General features: G+C 43.5%; 1 protein-coding gene across 1 annotated transcript; it reads left to right on the top strand.

Annotated features, from left to right (window-relative positions):
• The first annotated feature begins 1,981 nt into the window (after positions 1-1,981).
• Positions 1,982-15,460, top strand: C1H3orf38 (chromosome 1 C3orf38 homolog). Its single transcript, XM_037907115.2, has 3 exons — positions 1,982-2,241; positions 5,962-6,182; positions 12,328-15,460. The coding sequence occupies exons 1-3, from the start codon at positions 2,118-2,120 to the stop codon at positions 12,931-12,933; spliced, it is 951 nt and encodes a 316-aa protein (XP_037763043.1). The 5' UTR covers positions 1,982-2,117; the 3' UTR covers positions 12,934-15,460.
• The last annotated feature ends 2,909 nt before the right edge of the window (positions 15,461-18,369 follow it).

Genomic DNA, 18,369 nt, shown 5'->3' with positions numbered 1-18,369 from the left:
ACAGAGGTTAAGGCCACAAGAGATCACATGATCGGCAAGTTTGACTTTCTATCTGTTAGAGGCCACCAACATCTACACACTAACCCAACATCTGAAATTAGAACACAGAAGTAGTACAACCCCCAGGAGACTAAACTATTCTGTGCAACAGGTAGGGACCGAGAAGCACCACTGCCCAAGGGCCCTGCAAGGGCAAGAAAATGATTAAATTCTGTCAAGTGACCTACAGTGCAGAGAAAGGCAATCCCTCTCTCTCCCCCGCCCCCCCCCCCTCCCCAATCACTGCCAATCCGGCCTGGGGAAAATTCCTTCCCTACCCTACACATGGTGATCAGTTAGACCCTGGTCACATGACCAAGAATTAGTAAGCCAAACAAGTGAGAGAGAGGTTGCACTGTGCCACCTCAAAGCCTACAATTATTAGGTGGCTCTTTCCTCCTAAGGGCCAGGACAAGTAGCCCCGTGAGCAAAAAAATACCACCGTGGTATGAAGCCCTTGTGGGTAGCTGTAGCAGGGCTGAGGTGAGAGTCAGGCAGGGGTCTGGACTACCCTCTGGCTTCCCAGGGAAGTGGCATAGGGAGTGCCTGCCTGTTGCCTTTGTGCAGAACTGAACTCGGCCCGTAACCAAAAGCTCTGAGAGGAGAATATCTGGGCTTGTCTCCATATACAGTGCCCCAGCTGTACACCTGTGCTACTCCCTTGGCTACACTTGTGAGTTACAGCGCAATAAAGGAACCCTGGGTGCACTAGCTCACCACCTGTCCACACTGGCAAGGCACGTAGAGCACTCTGACTCCACGGCTACAGAGCTGCTGGTACTCCACCTCAGCGAGTGGAATAATGTTTGCTATGCAGGCCCCCCCACCCCCCGCTGGAGCGCCGTGGTGCCATTGTGAACAAGGCGTTGCATTGTTGTGCTCTGATTGATCTCGGGAAATGTCCCATAATCCCCTTAAGTCAAGTGGCCACTCTTGTCATTGTTTTGAACTTGCTGTAGGAATGCTGATATACCCTTTCAAAGCTCTGTTTCTGACAGCTGGCTGCTTATCTACTCTGGGACAAAGGAACCATTACTGAGGAATGCTGCTTGCTTTGAGTGTGAGAGAGAGAGAGAGAGGGAGGCGGGTGGGGGGGGTCTGCTGCTGTCTGAACTTACAAGACAGCATGGTGACCTACTCTCAGCTCCCCCAAAACCCACTCTCTCTCCCTCTACATACACACAACACATGCCCTGTCACAGTTGTCTTCCCCCCACACACACACATTTGAAAAGCACGCTGCAGCCACTTGCATGCTGGGATAGCTACCACAATGCACTGCTCTTTGTGGCGTTGCAAGTGCTGCTAACGTAGCCACAGCAGTGCACTTCCAGCTGAGAGTGTAAACACGCGGCAGCCTTCTCCCTGCTGCGGTCTCCAAAGGCTGGTTTAGCTCCCAGCGCTCTACAACTGCAAGCGTAGCCATGCCCTAAGTAAAGATGCGCCTACACTCATGGGACAGCTTCTCCACTTGGCGTAGTTAATCCATCTCCCTGAGAGCCGGTAGCGATGTTGATGGGAGAAGCTTTTCTGCTGCCAGGGCTGTATATAGGGGGTGTTAGGTCGGTATGACTACATCACTCCAAGGCGTGGCTTCTTCCCACCCCTGCCCAGCATCGGTCTAGCGCTGCAGTGTAGACCTGCCCTTTGTCCTTAAACCTCTACTCTCGGCGCAGAGAGAGCGGCTGAGGCTCGCTCCCCTAGTGGTGAGAGGCGACAGGGGCGGTGTATCAGAAGCTGCCCTGGTTTGGGGTCAGGGTGGGGGTGTCTGCATGGTCTCCCCTTCCCTATGAAAGCACCAACACCCCGCCCCAGCCACCTCCTTCCCCCGCAGCCGGCATCGAGCGGCCTCTAGGGGCGGGGCTTAGGAAAGGGCCGGAACCACAGTGCCGGGAGGTGCCCGTTTCCAGCCGGGCCCCGTTAGCTGCTGCTCCCAGGCGGCCCATGAGGGGCTGTTTACGGCCGCCCACGCAGGTTGCGGAAGCTTCGTCCCTTCCGCTAGCTGGTTGTCCTGGTTGCGCGAGCCGAGGAGCGCGGGGGCTGCCGACAGCCCGGCGCCGGCTGCCGCTGGGCGGACGATGGGGCTGAGCGAGCGGGAGCGGGCCGGGTGCCGGGCGCTGCTGGAGCTTCTGGAGACGGAGGAGCTGACGTCGCTGACGGACACGATCACCAACCGCCTGGTGCTGCCGCAGAGCCGACAAGGCGGGTGGGGCCGGGGCCGAGGCGGCGCTTGGGGCCCGCTGAGGGGGAGGAAGGGGCGGGCCTTAGCGCTAGCCCCGCCCCTTTTGTCAGGCGGGCCCTGCCTTAGCCGGGGGCGGGGTCGCGCGGCGTCTCGCGCTGCCGGGTTCGGCGGGTCAGTGCCCCGCCCTTTGGAGCCGCCAACGCCCCGCCCAGCCCCGCCCACTGAAGCGGCTCCCTGAGGTTTGGGCTTCAGGGCCTCGGCCGGTCACGGGCTCCGGCCGCCGCTCAGCTCTCGCGGGCTCCTCGGCGCCGGCGCAGTACGAGCCTTGCGCTGCGAGCTGTGTCCCCAAGCGCCGCTGCCCCCGCCCGCCCGGTGCGCGGCCTGTGGGCGGCCCTGCCGCGTTCGCCCAGAGCAGCGCCCAGCGCGGCCCGCGCTTTGGCCAGTCAGCTGCCTCGCGCCTGTTAACCGGGCGGGGGCGGGGACGAGGCTGAAGCCTCTGTTGCTCTCTGAGGCCTGCGCGGTTACCCAGCTGCTGGCTTCATGCCGGTCTGTCAAGTCATCGCGCCGCTCGGGTGCCTGAGCCTCTCAAGCATGACGCGGTATTGAAATAGGAAACACGGCGGGGGTAAACGGACTTTCTAGATTTTTTTTTTTTTCATTTGCTAAGTAGATTGCTGATATTTTTCAAAGAAAATGTCAGAGGGGTAGCCATGTTAGTCTGGATCTGTAAAAGCAGCAAAGAGTCCTCTTTGGCACCTAACAGACGTATTGGAGCGTGGGCTTTCGTGGGTGAATACCTACTTGGTCGGCCCGCGAAAGCTTGTGCTCCAATACGTCTGTTAGTCTGTGAGGTGCCACAGGAGTCGTTGCCGCTTTCAAAGAAAATAATAATTCATAATTCCTTGGTTAGGTAAATGCCATAGCTGTTTTCGTAGCCCAAAAATTACACCATGTGTGAGCCTTTGAGACTTGATTTGATTGTATCCCTGTTTAGAGCCTCTTTCCTCCATGGATCTTTCTGTGGGTTAAGTCTGTTTTTTATTAGTGTATTGTGGTGGTATCCAAACAGCATCAGTACTCCATTATGCTAGGCTCTACACAAGCAGGAGAAGGAGTACTTGTGGCACCTTAGAGACTAACCAATTTATCTGAGCATAAGCTTTCGTGAGCTATAGCTCACTTCCGATGAAGTGAGCTGTAGCTCACGAAAGCTTATGTTCAGATAAACTGGTTAGTCTCTAAGGTGCCACAAGTACTCCTTTTTGCGAATACAGACTAACACTGCTGCTACTCTGAAACAAGCAGGAGAGATGTTCATACCAAAAGCAGCTTTCAATGAGTAAAATCATGGATTGTGCTCTTCTGAGAGGCACTCAGATTTCTGAACAAATTACCAAGATAGTCAACGCTTACTGTCTTCTATGTTTGACAATGAAATGCCTTTTCATACTTTATGAAGTAGTGTGTGTGTGTCATGTAAGTTCTATGTCCTTTAAAAAAAGTAGCGGGGGAGGGGGGGAGGGTAAGGTGCAGGTCTGCATTACAACTAACTGAAACACCAGTTAATGCTGCTGCTGGCATGAGTAACTTCTACTCTCAGTTGTTGAAAGAAACATGCACAGTCAGGTGGTAAATAAGTTACTAGCCCATAGGGCAAAGTATCTTTCATTTGTATATCTTGCATTCCTTTTTGAGGACTCATTTTTATTTATGTGACTGTTTTGCTTTGCTTTAACTTAAGGATTTTTGTAGTACTTATAGAATACAATAAGGATAAGTAAAGTTAACTTTAACTAGACAGTCTTTTCCTAAATATAAGGTGTTCTGAATCAAATACTAAAGTGCTTGATGTGTAACATCAGCTAAAATTAGAATTGGCTACTTTGACTTCTTTAAAGGCCAAGTTTCAGCTTGTAATATTTCCTGAGCAATAAACCCCTGAAAAATAAGGGTTTCCAATAGTAATGTGCTTTCTGTCAGAAAAATTGTATATTAAAAATGGCACCTTCCTACATTGCACAATGCATTCCCCTGGATCTTAAATATTTGGTTATTGTACATTGTAAACATTTATACTTTCATCAGCCTTCACACCTGTAATGGCTTATGGAAGGCGAATCTCACTGAACTGTGTTCTGTTTATTGCTGGCAGAATCACCATCTAAGTTCTGATTCTAGAAATCTGCATTGTTGACATGTGAGGTAGAAAGAACACAGCTTTTTAAATCCCAGTTTAAGTTTACAGAACTGGCTGGTAGTTAACCAAAATGTTATGTATTATCGATAAAATGTAAATAGGGAAGTCGTTGAGGGCAAGCAGACATTAGAACATTAGGATTTCCCTCTTGAAGATATACTTTTCTGACTGTAACCTCGCAGAAAAAAGTATCTATCCAGGCTAGTAAAATAATTATACATTGATTAAAAACTCAACTGTTCAGAAAGACCATAAAAGGCCCTCTATTCTGTTAAATTCTCTCTCTTTCAACCCTGTATCTATACTGTTCCTTTCCTGGGAACACAAAGAAGCCTTGCAGCATGTTCTGAAGGACATCAGATCCAGGTTTAGTCAGACCAATGGTGGAAGTGACTTTAGATTTGATTCAAGTGATCACAGCTGTTGCAGTATCATTTGTGGGGAGGAAGGTTGCGGTATCGAGATAAATAATTTAGGTCAAAGCCAACTTAAATATTAACCCAAAGTAAGTTGTTAGCTAATGCATCTCAGTGAACATGTGCAGGGCTCCCTTTGCCTGAAATAAGTTGGCTGCTGTGTCCTGCAGCAGCTGGAGTTTCGAGATCACTTGAAAGTGTAGCCCCATTTGGAGCACATTCTGTGAGTGGCAAGATAAACATCCTAAAAGGGTTGTCCTTTTTGACAAGCTCAAATAAAGTCCCTTTGGCAGTCACTGGACATCCAGAAGGAACTGGGGGCTCCGGCAAGACCCTCTGCTTGCATACATGATTAATGTATGCAAGCAGAGAATTTGAGCCAGTGGAGTTGTTACAGCCAAGTTGCTTCCACAACCTATAAGCATTTGTCTCTGTTTTGCATGGTTTGAATTTCATCTAGACCCAAGTGAATTATTTTTCCAGCAAATAGTTTGCCCAAAAATGCAATTTCAGGGCACCAAAACTGTTAGCATCTTATGGAGGAATTTGGTGAATAGTTCTGGCTGGAAAAAAGAGAATTTGTTTGAAAAAATCAAAACTGTATTGACTGTTTTGAAACAATTTTTTGATTTTTTGTTTTAAAATGTTTCATTTAGGAATTTAGCTTTACTTACTAAAAACAGCCAAAATGATGGTAAACACCCAAAAACTGGGTGGGGAGGGGAAATCCTTCTGAGTACAAAAATATGTTGTTTAATCCAAAATGAATATATATATTTTAGGTTTTCTTTTTGGTGAGGAAAGTTTTAAAAAAATTAGTTTAGGTTTGAACTCAACTGATTTTTTGGGGATCTTCAATTCGGCCCCCAAATAAACTGTTCAGCTCTAGTTTCAGCCAGTTAGGTCTGATTCAAGGATCAGTTTCTGTTAGGCCATTGAGGCAACAGATACATTTCAGGCTTTTGCATATGGCTTGCTGAATGTCTTTCAACGATATTTGCATGAGTTTGATACTGGTCATCACTGAGAAAAATGTTCAAGTTGAAATTTTTACTTTAGTCAGAAAATCAACAGATTGGTTTTCTAATGAGAGAAGCAGTTGCTGACTTAACTTCCTTTATTTCCAGAAGCCATTCATGCAATTTTAGTTTACAGTCAAAGTGTAGAAGAACTCTTGAAACGAAGAAAAGTCTATCGAGAAATAATTTTTAAATACCTGGCAAAAGAAGGAGTTGTGGTGCCACCTTGTTCTGAAAAACACCAGCTCATTCATCATGCAAAGCAGTACTGGAGTGGGCAGCTGACAGATCGTGTTGCAGAGACAGAGGATATTAATCCGAATAAACAGGTGAGCTTTACATTCTGAAAGACCTAAGAATATTGCCTATGTGGAACAACTATTGCTTGTAAGTTCATTGACATTTTTTTCTCAGCCAAACTGAGATAATAGAATCATAGAATATCAGAGTTGGAAGGAACCTCAGGAGGTCATCTAGTCCAACCCCCTGCTCAAAGCAGGACCAATCCCCAACTAAATCATCCCAGCCAGGGCTTTGTCAAGCCTGACCTTAAAAACCTCAAAGGAAGGAGATTCCACCAGCTCTCTACGTAACTCATTCCAGTGCTTCACCACCCTCCTTGTGAAAAAGTTTTTCCTAATATCCAACCTAAACCTCCCCCACTGCAACTTGAGACCATTACTCCTCGTTCTGTCATTTGTTACCACTGAGAACAGTCTAGATCCATCCTCTTTGGAACCCCCTTTCAGGTAGTTGAAAGCAGCTATCAAATCCCCCCTCATTCTTCTCTTCTGCAGACTAAACAATCCCAGTTCCCTCAGCTTCTCCTCATAAGTCATGTGTTCCAGTCCCCTAATCATTTTTGTTGCCCTCCGCTGGACGCTTTCCAATTTCTCCACATCCTTCTTGTAGTGTGGGGCCCAAAACTGGACACAGTACTCTAGATGAGGCCTCACCAATGTCGAATAAAGGGGAACGATCACGTCCCTTGATCTGCTGGCAATGCCCCTACTTATACAGCCCAAAATGCTGTTAGCCTTCTTGGCAACAAGGGCACGCTGTTGACTCATATCCAGCTTCTTGTCCGCTGTAATCCCTAGGTCCTTTTCTGCAGAACTGCCGCCTAGCCATTCGATCCCTAGTCTGTTGCGGTGCGTGGGATTCTTCCGTTCTAAGTGCAGGACTCTGCACTTGTCCTTGTTGAACCTCATCAGATTTCTTTCGGCCCAATCCTCCAATTTGTCTAGGTCCCTCTGTATCCTATCCCTACCCTCCAGCGTATCTACCACTCCTCCCAGTTTAGTGTCATCTGCAAACTTGCTGAGGGTGCAGTCCACGCCATCCTCCAGATCATTAATGAAGATATGGAACAAAACCGGCCACAGGACCGACCCTTGGGGCACTCCGCTTGATTCCGGCTGCCAACTAGACATGGAGCCATTGATCGCTACCCGTTGAGCCCGACGATCTAGCCAGCTTTCTATCCACCTTATAGTCCATTCATTCAGCCATTTTTAACTTGCTGGCAAGAATACTGTGGGAGACAGTATCAAAAGCTTTGCTAAAGTCAAGGAATAATACGTCCACTGCTTTCCCCTCATCCACAGAGCCAGTTATCTTGTCATAGAAGGCAACTAGTTTAGTCAGGCATGACTTGCCCTTGGTGAATCCATGCTGACTGTTCTTGATCACTTTCCTGTCCTCCAAGTGCTTCAGAATTGATTCCTTGAGGACTTGCTCCATGATTTTTCCAGGGACTGAGGTTAGGCTGACTGGCCTGTAGTTCCACGGATCCTCCTCCTTCCCTTTTTAAAAGATGGGCACTACATTAGCCTTTTTCCAGTCGTCCGGGACCTCCCCCGATCGCCATGAGTTTTCAAAGATGATGGCCAATGGCTCTGCAATCACATCCGCCAACTCCTTTAGCACTCTCGTATGCAACGCATCCGGCCCCATGGACTTGTGCTCGTCCAGCTTTTCTAAATAGTCCCGAACCACTTCTTTCTCCACAGAGCGCTGGTCGCCTCCTCCCCATGCTGTGCTGCCCAGTGCAGTAGTCTGGGAGCTGACCTTGTTCGTGAAGACAGAAGCAAAAAAAGCATTAAGTACATTAGCTTTTCCGGTGCCTCCCTCATTCAGTAAGGGGCCCACACTTTCCTTGACTTGCTTCTTGTTGCTCACATACCTGAAGAAACCCTTCTTGTTACTCTTAACATTTCTTGCTAGCTGCAACTCCAAGTGTGATTTGGCCTTCCTGATTTCACTCCTGCATGCCTGAGCAATATTTTTATACTCATCCCTGGTCATTTGTCCAATCTTCCCCTTCTTGTTAGCTTCTTTTTTGTGTTTAAGATCAGCAAGGATTTCACTGTTAAGTCAAGCTGGTCGCCTGCCATACTTACTATTCTTTTTACACATCGGGATGGTTTGTTCCTGTAACCTCAATAAGGATTCTTTAAAGTACAGCCAGCTCTCCTGGACTCCTTTCCCCCTCATGTTGTTCTCCCAGAGGATCCTGCCCATCAGTTCCCTGAGGGAGTCAGTCTGCTTTTCTGAAGTCCAGGGTCCATATTCTGCTGCTCTCCTTTCTTCCTTGTGTTAAGATCCTGAACTCGACCATCTCATGGTCACTGCCTCCCAGGTTCCCATCCACTTTTGCTTCCCCTACTAATTCTTCCTGGTTTGTGAGCAGCAGGTCAAGAAGAGCTCTGCCCCTAGTTGGTTCCTCCAGCACTTGCTCGAGGATGGTTGTGTTTTCCTGTGTTTGTAGTGGAACTGAAATTTTTCTTGGTTTAAAAGCTTCACTTAATAAAAAAATTATCCTCTCATATTTGCACATCGGAATCTCATATCTGGAAATTCTGTAACTATCTTGATAGATAAAATGCACTTTGTTCATTGGTGTCTGAGTACATAATTAACGTGTTGTGTCTTCCTCACAACAACTACTTTGAATTGCAATGAGTGGAATCAGTAGGTCACAAATTAAGACAAAATAGTACATCAGAGTCTGGATAAGTCTAAAGATGAACATGTGACTCCCATAAAGTTAATGGACATGGGAAGCGCCATAAACTTCAAGGTCACAAATTTTCTGAGAAGTGTTCTGAAAGTTTAGTCTCAATTGTTGGGAAAATAAACTGTGCCTCTCTCTCTCTCTTTTTTTTTTTTTTTTTTAAGCTGCTTTTCTCCCACTTTGCCAAGTGACAATAGCACCAAAACAGCACTGCTGCCCTTAGTTTTTAAGTAACAGGTCACATGGCAAATCATTTGGTTAGATGGTCCAATTGCTGTTGGCTTGCAAAAAGTAATCTTCCTTTCCATTTCTGGTATGTATGGAAAGTGGAGAGTGAAATGCACGATGGATGTTGAAAAATTGTCACTCTTCTGAAACTTTAGGACTGGCAGCAGCGCTACCCCTGCTACCGAACAGGTCTCTTTCTAACCTCTGCTTAATATGATGTGACTAGATATGCCTCATTATCAACAAGTTTGTGTGTGATCTGAACTTCCTCCTCATTTTATTTTGCAAAATATTTTTGGTTGGTTGGTTGGTTTTTTCTAGTTTATCATTCTTCTTGGATCGAAAGTTTCTAACTTGAGGTAGCCATGATTACTATTAAGCAGTTATGTGACTCAGAGACATAATGGTCATCAATCTGACTATCAAAGAGCTCTGTAGCTACTGATGTGCAATTTTGCTGACTTGTTCCCTTGGGGAAAGTAATTTGTCATGTATATAGGCTACTGTTTGAGTGGCAAAAATATGCTTGCTATTGTGCACAACACTCACTGCCCCCACAGAATTTACAATCTTAAAGACAGACCCAGAAGATGGGACATGCTAAGGAACTTAGTTCTTCTGTTGTCTCAATAATGTACCATACTATAAGGCTTGTGTTATTGTGACTCTGTTTTGGAAGCTTTCTATAAAGCAGCAAGAGTGAAAACTTGCAATATTTAAGACAGTGAAGGATACATGACGAGAAATGCAGAAAGAATGGGAAATTCAGCTGTGCTTTATGGTCAGGCTTCTCCTTCCACTTACGCTTGCGGCAGGAATGGGGGTGAGAAGTCATGGCATCATAAATCTGGAGTATATATTTAATTTAAATATGAAATTCAAACACAGAAGTTATTATCCGAACTTTGATTCCAGAAGATAATGATCACGACCTTAGGAGTAGCTTTGTTGAACTTGCTTCTGACTTGATCTGCTTTTAAGGAATGCTGTTAATTGGCAAGTACCAAAAGATGTAGATGTGCGTTGTTGGTATCTCACTCAACAAATGCAGACGAAAAAATGAGCAGTTCATCCTATAGATCTAATTCCTGTTCGTAACCTGGGGCTTGGCATTAGTAGGCTAGAACTTAATGGAAAATTAAGGATCTTTTCGTCACAAAGTTTCAGTCATAAAATATTCAGTGAAGAAACCAGCCTGTATTGTAAGAGAAAGCAAAGGATATGTCCCTAAGAACAAAGTTGGTTCGAGAGATGTGCCTACCTGGGCGACAAATGGATAACTGTCTAGTGCTCCTCTGTACAGATCCCTGACTTGCATGAATTCACTCTCCCTTTATCTGGGAAAGTGTTTTTCCTCTAGATGACAGAAAACTTCCTTTTCTGAATCCCAGTATCAGCCAAATGTATCTTTAAAAGTAACCCGCCAGTCTGTACTTAAAATATAACAACTTATTTCCCAAATATTTAAGTCTTCATATTTCTTCCTCCTCTGTACATGGTAACATACACAGCTATAAAACACTTAAAGTTCCAATTTTCATTGTCCCCCAATACCTTTCTTAACAGTTGCTATTCTTGGTTTCATTTTATTAAATGTATTGCAATTTATCCCTATTCTGTCCTCAACGAGATCTTCCCCTTGCTACTGGCTACGTATAACAACTTAGTTTCTGCTTTCATCTCCATCATTCTCAGCTGTATTTGCAGGACAGACTGCAGCCTCGCCGGGCTGCTTCAAGGAAATAACCCTTCAGGTTAGTATTGGTTTAGTCCATTTGTTTCTAATACTTAGCAGTTACATAGGTTCCTCCTCTATATCTTAGAAATGCTTTGCAAAGGCAGGTAAGTTTAATTTCCCACCTGTAAAAACCGGGAAACCAGGGATACAGAAGTTGAGTGACTTGCCCAAGATACACAGTGAATTAGCGGCGAACCTAGTTTTAATACCGTCCTCTGTTGGACCATGCTGCCTTGAGATTTTTAAACAAATTAAACTTAGTTTGTGTGAGGAGCTGTGTTGATCGCTTCAGACTATTTTTTGTATTCTTTCATGCTGCCAGTGTTTGTTTTGGGTTACTATTTTAAAATATTTTTTCCAGTAGTCTTAGAGCTGATGAAAGGGTGCAGTTATGATACCCTGGGAGACTGTGATTTGGACACTTTTCTGTTAGAAACATGGTGAAGATCAGACTCCCTTCACATAGGTGACCAGACAGCTTTCCGGTGGTATTGACTTTCTGTCACTAATAAAACCGATCTAGGTTCAAGTAGGTAATCTAGAGGTGAAAAGTTTTATCTCCCAATAATCCTAAACTATCCAGTTCTTCCTGGGTTAGATTTTCTTTTTGTTAGCATCTTCTACTGCCTCGGGTTGAAATATCAGGTAGGTTCTGAGATACTCCAGCAGCTTCAAATGTTGCATCAAGGACCCACAAAAAATGGCTGATACTGATCAGGACTGATGGACTGTTGTGTCCATCTGGTCATTTGAGGGTCCAAAGCATAAAGCTAGCTTGCTAGTATCTGTCAAAGACAAATACAATAAAGGGAGACATTGAGGGTAGAGTTAATTACTGTGGCCACCTTTAGTATGAGAACTGCTACCATTGCTCCCAAGTAAATGGGGATATTTGTTTATTGAGGATATGTATTGTAAGCCATTTGGTTCTGTATTTTATCTTGGTTTGACAAGGTATTGCCATAATCTTAGGTTTTAAGTGTAAATCTTAGCTAGAATTTACTTGTACAGACAACTCCTTTTTACGCAGCAAGATTAAATCATACTCTTTAGAAACAGTGTGAAAAATGTTGGCCCCATTGAAGTAAGTGTCAGAACTGCCATTGACTTAAATTGAGCTAGGATTTCATCCAGAGTTGTTGAGCTTATTCCTCAAACCAATTTTAAGTACCTTTCTCATTTCTCTTAAGAGTAACTACTTCAAGTATTTCTAAAGTGACTATTAAAGAGGTTTCTGGGCACCAACTATGGACAAGCACGCAGAATCTTCATTATTTAAGAATAGAGGTTTAGGTTGGACTTCCTTGCTTTATTCCTTCTCAAGCATTCTGTCTGAAAAACTCAGGAATGTGCAAAATAGAAAATAAAATTTTAGCACATCAAATTTTTTGAGTGTATTAAAGACTTGTGTATAGTAAGTACCAAGCTTCTGTATTAACAGCTGCTAAATTCTTCTAAGAAAAATAAGCGAATCTTTTTTCTTTGATTACAGAGCTATGAACAGAGACAAAAACAACAGGAAGAGAATGATTGGCACAGACTAGGAAGAGAATTCTGTCAGTGGTTCTTTGAACTTCTCAACTCTCAGCATCCTTTGGGGAGACAATCCAAAGAACAGTGGGGACCACAGCATTTCTGGGAGGATGTCAAACTGAAATTTTGTTACAACACGTTAGAAAAAAACATGGAAGAATACGTTGGTGCAGAATTGGTGAGCCTCCGTTTACTCTCACTGGTGAAAGAAGAGTATCTCTTACTGAACCCCAACTTGGGTGCTGGTGGACTGAAGTGTGTAATTTCTCCACATGGGTTAGTAGTGGTGGCGGTAGCTGGCACAGTACATAGAGGCAACATTTGCTTGGGCATCTTTGAACAAATCTTTGGACTCATCCGCTGTCCAGTTAGAGAGAATACCTGGAAAATAAAATTAGTGAATCTTAAAATAGTTGGAGAAAATGCTCTGGAGCCTGGGACCCAAGTGCAAAAGCCGTCCATAAAATATGAATCGAACGAACTGCGAGAGCTATACGATGGGAAAGAACTGAGCTTGCTTGAATCTCAAATTCTGAGCAATGTGCGTACAGAATTGGGGGAATAACAATTGTTTGAAAAACAATACAGCAGTTGTGCATATTTGAATGTTTAAATGACTTCAGACTTGTGGTGATGTCTGTTTCTTTAGTCAGGTTTGCTAAGTTGATGACATGCCAAAGTACTGAGTGAAATACACTTGAAGAGCTCCACTGCTTTTGGGTACCCATCTTCCATACTAACATGTAATTGAGAAAGTTGCTTCAGGACTTAGAACTGCACAACACATGTTTAGAAGTGAAGTAACTTTATTTTCCTTTCTATTTGATGTGTTCTTCACTTACAAAAAATGTGGCTGTATTGGAATGTGGGTTGTGACAATTATGAGGAACTGGATGCCACAGGGACTTATTACAGCATATGGGGCTTCTCCCGAGGCCACTAGTTAAAGTTGGACCCCAACTGTGTTGGAAAGTCATTGCCTTCAAGTGGCCGCTTAAAAGTGCATTAGGATTCTTGGTCTAATTTCTTAATGGGCCAATAATCCCCACAAAACTGGCAGCCTTGTTGGCTGTTTCAGGGGAGAAGTCAAGCACTGAATGCATGAAGAGATTTTTTCTCTTTGTCCTAAAGTTGATTCCTTCACTAAAAAATAGAGAGAACTTAATAAGATGATGTGGGGAAGCTAGCCCTGCTGCTTGCAATGTTTTTCCTGTTCTGAATCAATAGTTGTCATTTATTTTTCATTTTCCAGTAGCATTTACCTCACCTCTGCAATAAAAAAACCCCTGCTCCCAAAATTAAATGGTTGCCATTGCATCCATTTCTTGCTCTGACTCTCTGTGGGATCAAGGAGTTAACATTGGAATTTAGTCAATTTAAGCTTCATATAAAGCCAGATGCTTTGATTGGGTATTTGTTTTGTATACAACTTACAGGAGAGTTTAATGTAATAGCTTACATGTGGTGGTTCCTGTACGTTCTCTCAAAATCAAGAATTGTATCCAATTACTGCAGACTTATTAAACTGGATATGTCAGTTTTTTTAAAACAAGGAAGCTGGAACAAGAAGTAGATTTTCCAGATAAGCTCGCTCTTCCATTGCCACAAGTAATAGCAATTCAGAGGTTAAAGGGAATTCAGGTAACTTCAATAACTACGCTTCTCTGTTTTCTTAATGTGTTTAAAAGTAACACAAAAGATCATGTAAAATCTTTTCTGTTTACTTGCTTCGAGTATTTGACAGTTGTTTGTCTACTCAATTTCATTATTTCTCCAATAATTATTTCCTATTTGTGTGGTCTTTCACACAACGTGGGAGAGAAGTATGCACTTTAAAGAAATGCTTAAATGTGGTTAAAACTAGTAATAATTAGCAGGGAGACACGAGGCAAGTGTGGCGCCAAAAAAAACAACTCTCGAACTCACTTTTGTGAACCAACTGATTTCTAGTTGTCCCTTTAACAACAACAACAACAACATTTGTTTAAAAAGAATGTGATTATATACTGAATGAAGGACAATGTTTGAAACATTGTTTCCTAGTGAACTGTTGAGATGAGGGCTTTCTCAGCTCCTAATTTCTAATTAAGAAAAAGTAGCTTTCATTCTGAAATTCCTGTGAAGCACTTCCCTTTCCTTGCACACGTGTAATCTACTGGTTTCAAGTTGATTGGTAGCCATGCATACCTATGAAAGGGGAGGGAGTGGGGGAAGTCTCTACATGCTCGTAATTTTGACTTTTGCAGTGCAGAGGAGGAAATAACTGCAAGCCAAAGACTAAAAACAGTGCCTCTTTTGATTATGTAGCGATACTACCTCGCTGAATATTAATTAAAGCAAATATTTTGTCTCCTGTAGAAGTGTACTGTGCTTTCCCTTCTTACTAAAATTCATAGTATTTCTAAACATGCACTAATATGAACATGACTTTATGAACATTACATTCAAAATGTAACTAGTTGTCCTTGCTAAATTAAAATTATACCAGTGTTTATGCTTTATGAACTCACTTCACTCACATCAACAGAAAGTGCACAAACAACTTCAGAAGAGAGGAATACAGCCAAACAGAACTTCTGTATTAAATTCATGTTGTACAATTATATTTGTGTTAACAAGCATGTAGAAAACTCTCTTCCATTACATAACATTATAAGCATTTTATGCTCCCCTTCTGGTGTTTAAGACTTCTCCCAGGAAGAGGGAATGGGGAAAGCAGAGAGCAACACTACCATACAAACTTGAGGGGGGAGTGGTTGCCTTCAGTTCTTTTTGTATATGCCTGTCTGCTGTTAGTTTCAGCTTTGCTAACCACCTTTTTGCGGAAGGAAAAGTCAGTGACGGATTACATGGGAAAGAGTCAAAGGACACCATGGGTAATGAACAAACTAGCCTCAAATTAAAATATCTGAACAGAGGGCATGGTATCACAAAGATACTTGTAAACGCACAGCTGAGAGAGAAATTTTGGTATTAATGTTAAGTTTGGGGATAAGAATTTTGTTACTGATGTTATACCTTATGATGATGCTACTTTTCAATTAATACCTGTAAACAGGTTTAAAGCTTATCACAGCAGAGAAACTGTAAAACAAACAAACAAACAAAAACAAACAAAAAAAACACCCCAGGTTTGCTGTGTGAGAATGGAGAAACTGAGGCACACTGCCTCATGGCCTTAACTGCTGGATGCCAAGAGAACGATAACAAACTAACAGTGACTAACCCTCTTGCAGTAAACTAAGAGGGGAGGTGTGATGCTCTGTACCTCGGAGGAACACCCTACACCCCCATGTTCATCTTTATAAAATGATTGTGTGGTATCCATTGCAAAGTTTGTCATGTTGGGTGTCCTTCGGAAGGCTTACAATGCACCGAGCATGGTTGTTATAGTGAGGTTATAGTACTTGTTACAGTAATAGTATAGTAAGGTTATAGGTTATAATTATAATTTCATGTACATAGTTATGAGGCTGAAAATGTGTCCTCGTGGCTTAAAGCAAGCCCATGCAAAAACTCTCCAAGAACAGAGAGGCAGTTCACACCTTGTCAGGGCATGGATGGGACAGACCAGACCAGCCTCACAGGAACAATGGACCCTGGCTTAGGTAGCAACAAACAAATCTGTTAGACCCTCAAGGGAGTCACCCCCTTCCTTTGGGCAGCTTGGGATTGTGATGAGGTAATGCCCACCTGACTCTGGGGCGGGGGGGGGGGGGGGGGAAATGAGCCATTCAGGGAAAGAAATGACATGATAAAAGGGAGAGACATTTTGCCATGCTCTCTCTTTTCTACCTACATCTACAGCCGCCACCACCACCACCAAGCTATTGAAACACTGATCAAAGGGGAGAGCCTGACTGAAAAGTAACCAGCCAGCCTGTGGTGAGAAGCATCTAAGTTTTTAAGGACATTGAAAGTGTTAAGATCAACTTAGAATGCGTTTTGTTTTTATTTCATTTGACCAAATCTGACTTCCTATACTTTGACTTATAATCACTTAAAATCTACCTTTATAGTTAATAAATCTGTTTGTTTGTTCTTCCTGAAGCAGTGCATGTGTTTTACAATGTGTCAGAGACTCCCCTTGGGAGAACAAGCCCGGTACATATCAATTTCTTTGTTAAATTGACGAACTTATATAAGCTTGCAGCATCCAGCGGGCATAACTGGATACTGCAAGACGGAGGTTCCTAGGGTTGGGTCTGGGACCGGAGATATTGGCGAGTCATTTGCTTACAAGTAGCTGGGAGCAGCTTATGTGCCCGAGGCTGTGCGTGAACACCCCAGGAGTGGGGGTTCTCACAGCAGAGCAGGGTAAGGCTGGCTCCCAGAGTCAAGGTTTGGAGTGACCTAGCAGATCACCAGTCCAGATAACACCAGAGGGGAACATCACAATAGTTGAGGTGAGTGTCAAAGTGCGTGGCAGGCTGTCTGGAATGGCTCACAAACATAGGTGCTAAACTCAGCACAGACTGTTACAAACCAGGGCACAAACCCCAAACTGGTTGTGTGTTCTATAATTTGATTCACCAGCCAAGTATCAAGAGTGAACTCCTCAAGCATTATATCAGCCTTAACATGGAGTAATAGACCGTCCTCTTTGGCACTCTAGTCTGTCTTGCTGTGCAGGCAAGCCTGTCTTTGTGATAGATGTTCGCTTACACCAGAAATCATATTCAGCTTACTCCGAGTCCCAAAGGACCAGTCACTTACACCAGGTCACTTGTATCTTAGATCTTTCACCAAAGACAATGCTTGTAGCCAATCCTGTGATAAACTATCTAAAGATTTATTAACTGGGAAAACAAAATAGGAGAATGGTTTACAAGGTTAAAGCCAGTAAACATAAAGAAATGAGTTAGTCTTAGGTTTAAAAAGGTAATAGAAGCTGCTGTATTATGTAAGCTCTACATGTCTTTTAGGGCTAACCCAAGCTAAACAGCATGGGGGATTCCTTGCTTAAGCTTAGAAGTATTGCCATCTCCAAATTCCAAGCAGTATAGTGATGCAATTCCTTCCGATCAGGTACTTTTATTCCCTTTCCCCAGAATTCAAACTGTGATGTGATGAGGGTTTGTGTATATCCCCTCTTCGTGGGTGTCAAGGAGCTATCAAAAAAGTCTTTTGTCCACTGATGTTCCACAATGGTTTGTCTGGTATCTATAGAGATCTGCTCATTTGGGGCAGGAAATGACAACTCTCGTCCTAAACTAGTATTTCACACTTGGTAATGCTTCTCTCCTGACTGTGGGACTTTCCAGTTTCAAAGCAAACACTTAAAGATTCCCTTATAACATGGCAAACAGATATTATAAGAGAGACTAATGCATGCAGCAACTCACTAGCAGTTCATAAAGTTCAAACATAACACACATTCTTATAAACTTAACATCTATTTTAACAATGCTAGCACACAGGTGAGCCAGACTGGTTTCCAGCAATGCATTTGTCTAGGGGCCTTGGCATGTGCTAGCACCTGGTCTGCCAGAGTGTCAGTGAGCTTTCCCCAAAGCAATGTATTAGTAAGTGCACAATTAAAAGATTTTTTCCTTTAGCCTTTCAATTAAAAGCGAAAAATTCAAGGGTTATTCATCTTCCTGATTCTGACATCTTTCTATTCCAGCACTTTCACTGTGCTTGGAGGCTGTCAGATTTCCCACTGTCATCACACTTCCACCACCTGCTGGCATTACCATTCACATATGGTAGCATTCACTACCTCTCACCCATAGTGGCCCTTCAGGTTTTAAATTTACAGCTGTTATCCTGCTTCCTTGAGAGAAAACATCCTGAAAGGAGCTTATTGTACAGTGAGAGGGGACAGAATCCAGAATGGGAGCCTCTGGCGGCTCATGCTAAACATGTGAGCATTAAAGAGCTGTGTGGTTGTGGGGGGATGCCTTGCTGTGATTTCCAAGTTTTTCTTATTTTTAATAACAAAGCTGAAGCATTGGCTAAAATGTACCTTTTCTCCCCTACACCATGCTGACATGGACTT

The sequence above is a fragment of the Chelonia mydas genome, chromosome 1 (assembly GCF_015237465.2).
Source record: "Chelonia mydas isolate rCheMyd1 chromosome 1, rCheMyd1.pri.v2, whole genome shotgun sequence".
In the NCBI taxonomy this organism is placed as follows: domain Eukaryota; kingdom Metazoa; phylum Chordata; order Testudines; family Cheloniidae; genus Chelonia; species Chelonia mydas.
Note: the sequence above shows the minus strand (reverse complement) of the source record. Positions and strands in the feature narration are given on the sequence as shown.

Bases quoted from the DNA above. Each gene is read 5' to 3' on its own strand.
- C1H3orf38 (XM_037907115.2), top strand. From the start codon at position 2,118: ATGGGGCTGAGCGAGCGGGAGCGGGCCGGGTGCCGGGCGCTGCTGGAG. The intron at 2,242-5,961 runs GCGGGTGGGGCC...CTTTATTTCCAG, and splicing joins GCTGCCGCAGAGCCGACAAG to AAGCCATTCATGCAATTTTA. The intron at 6,183-12,327 runs GTGAGCTTTACA...CTTTGATTACAG, and splicing joins ATATTAATCCGAATAAACAG to AGCTATGAACAGAGACAAAA.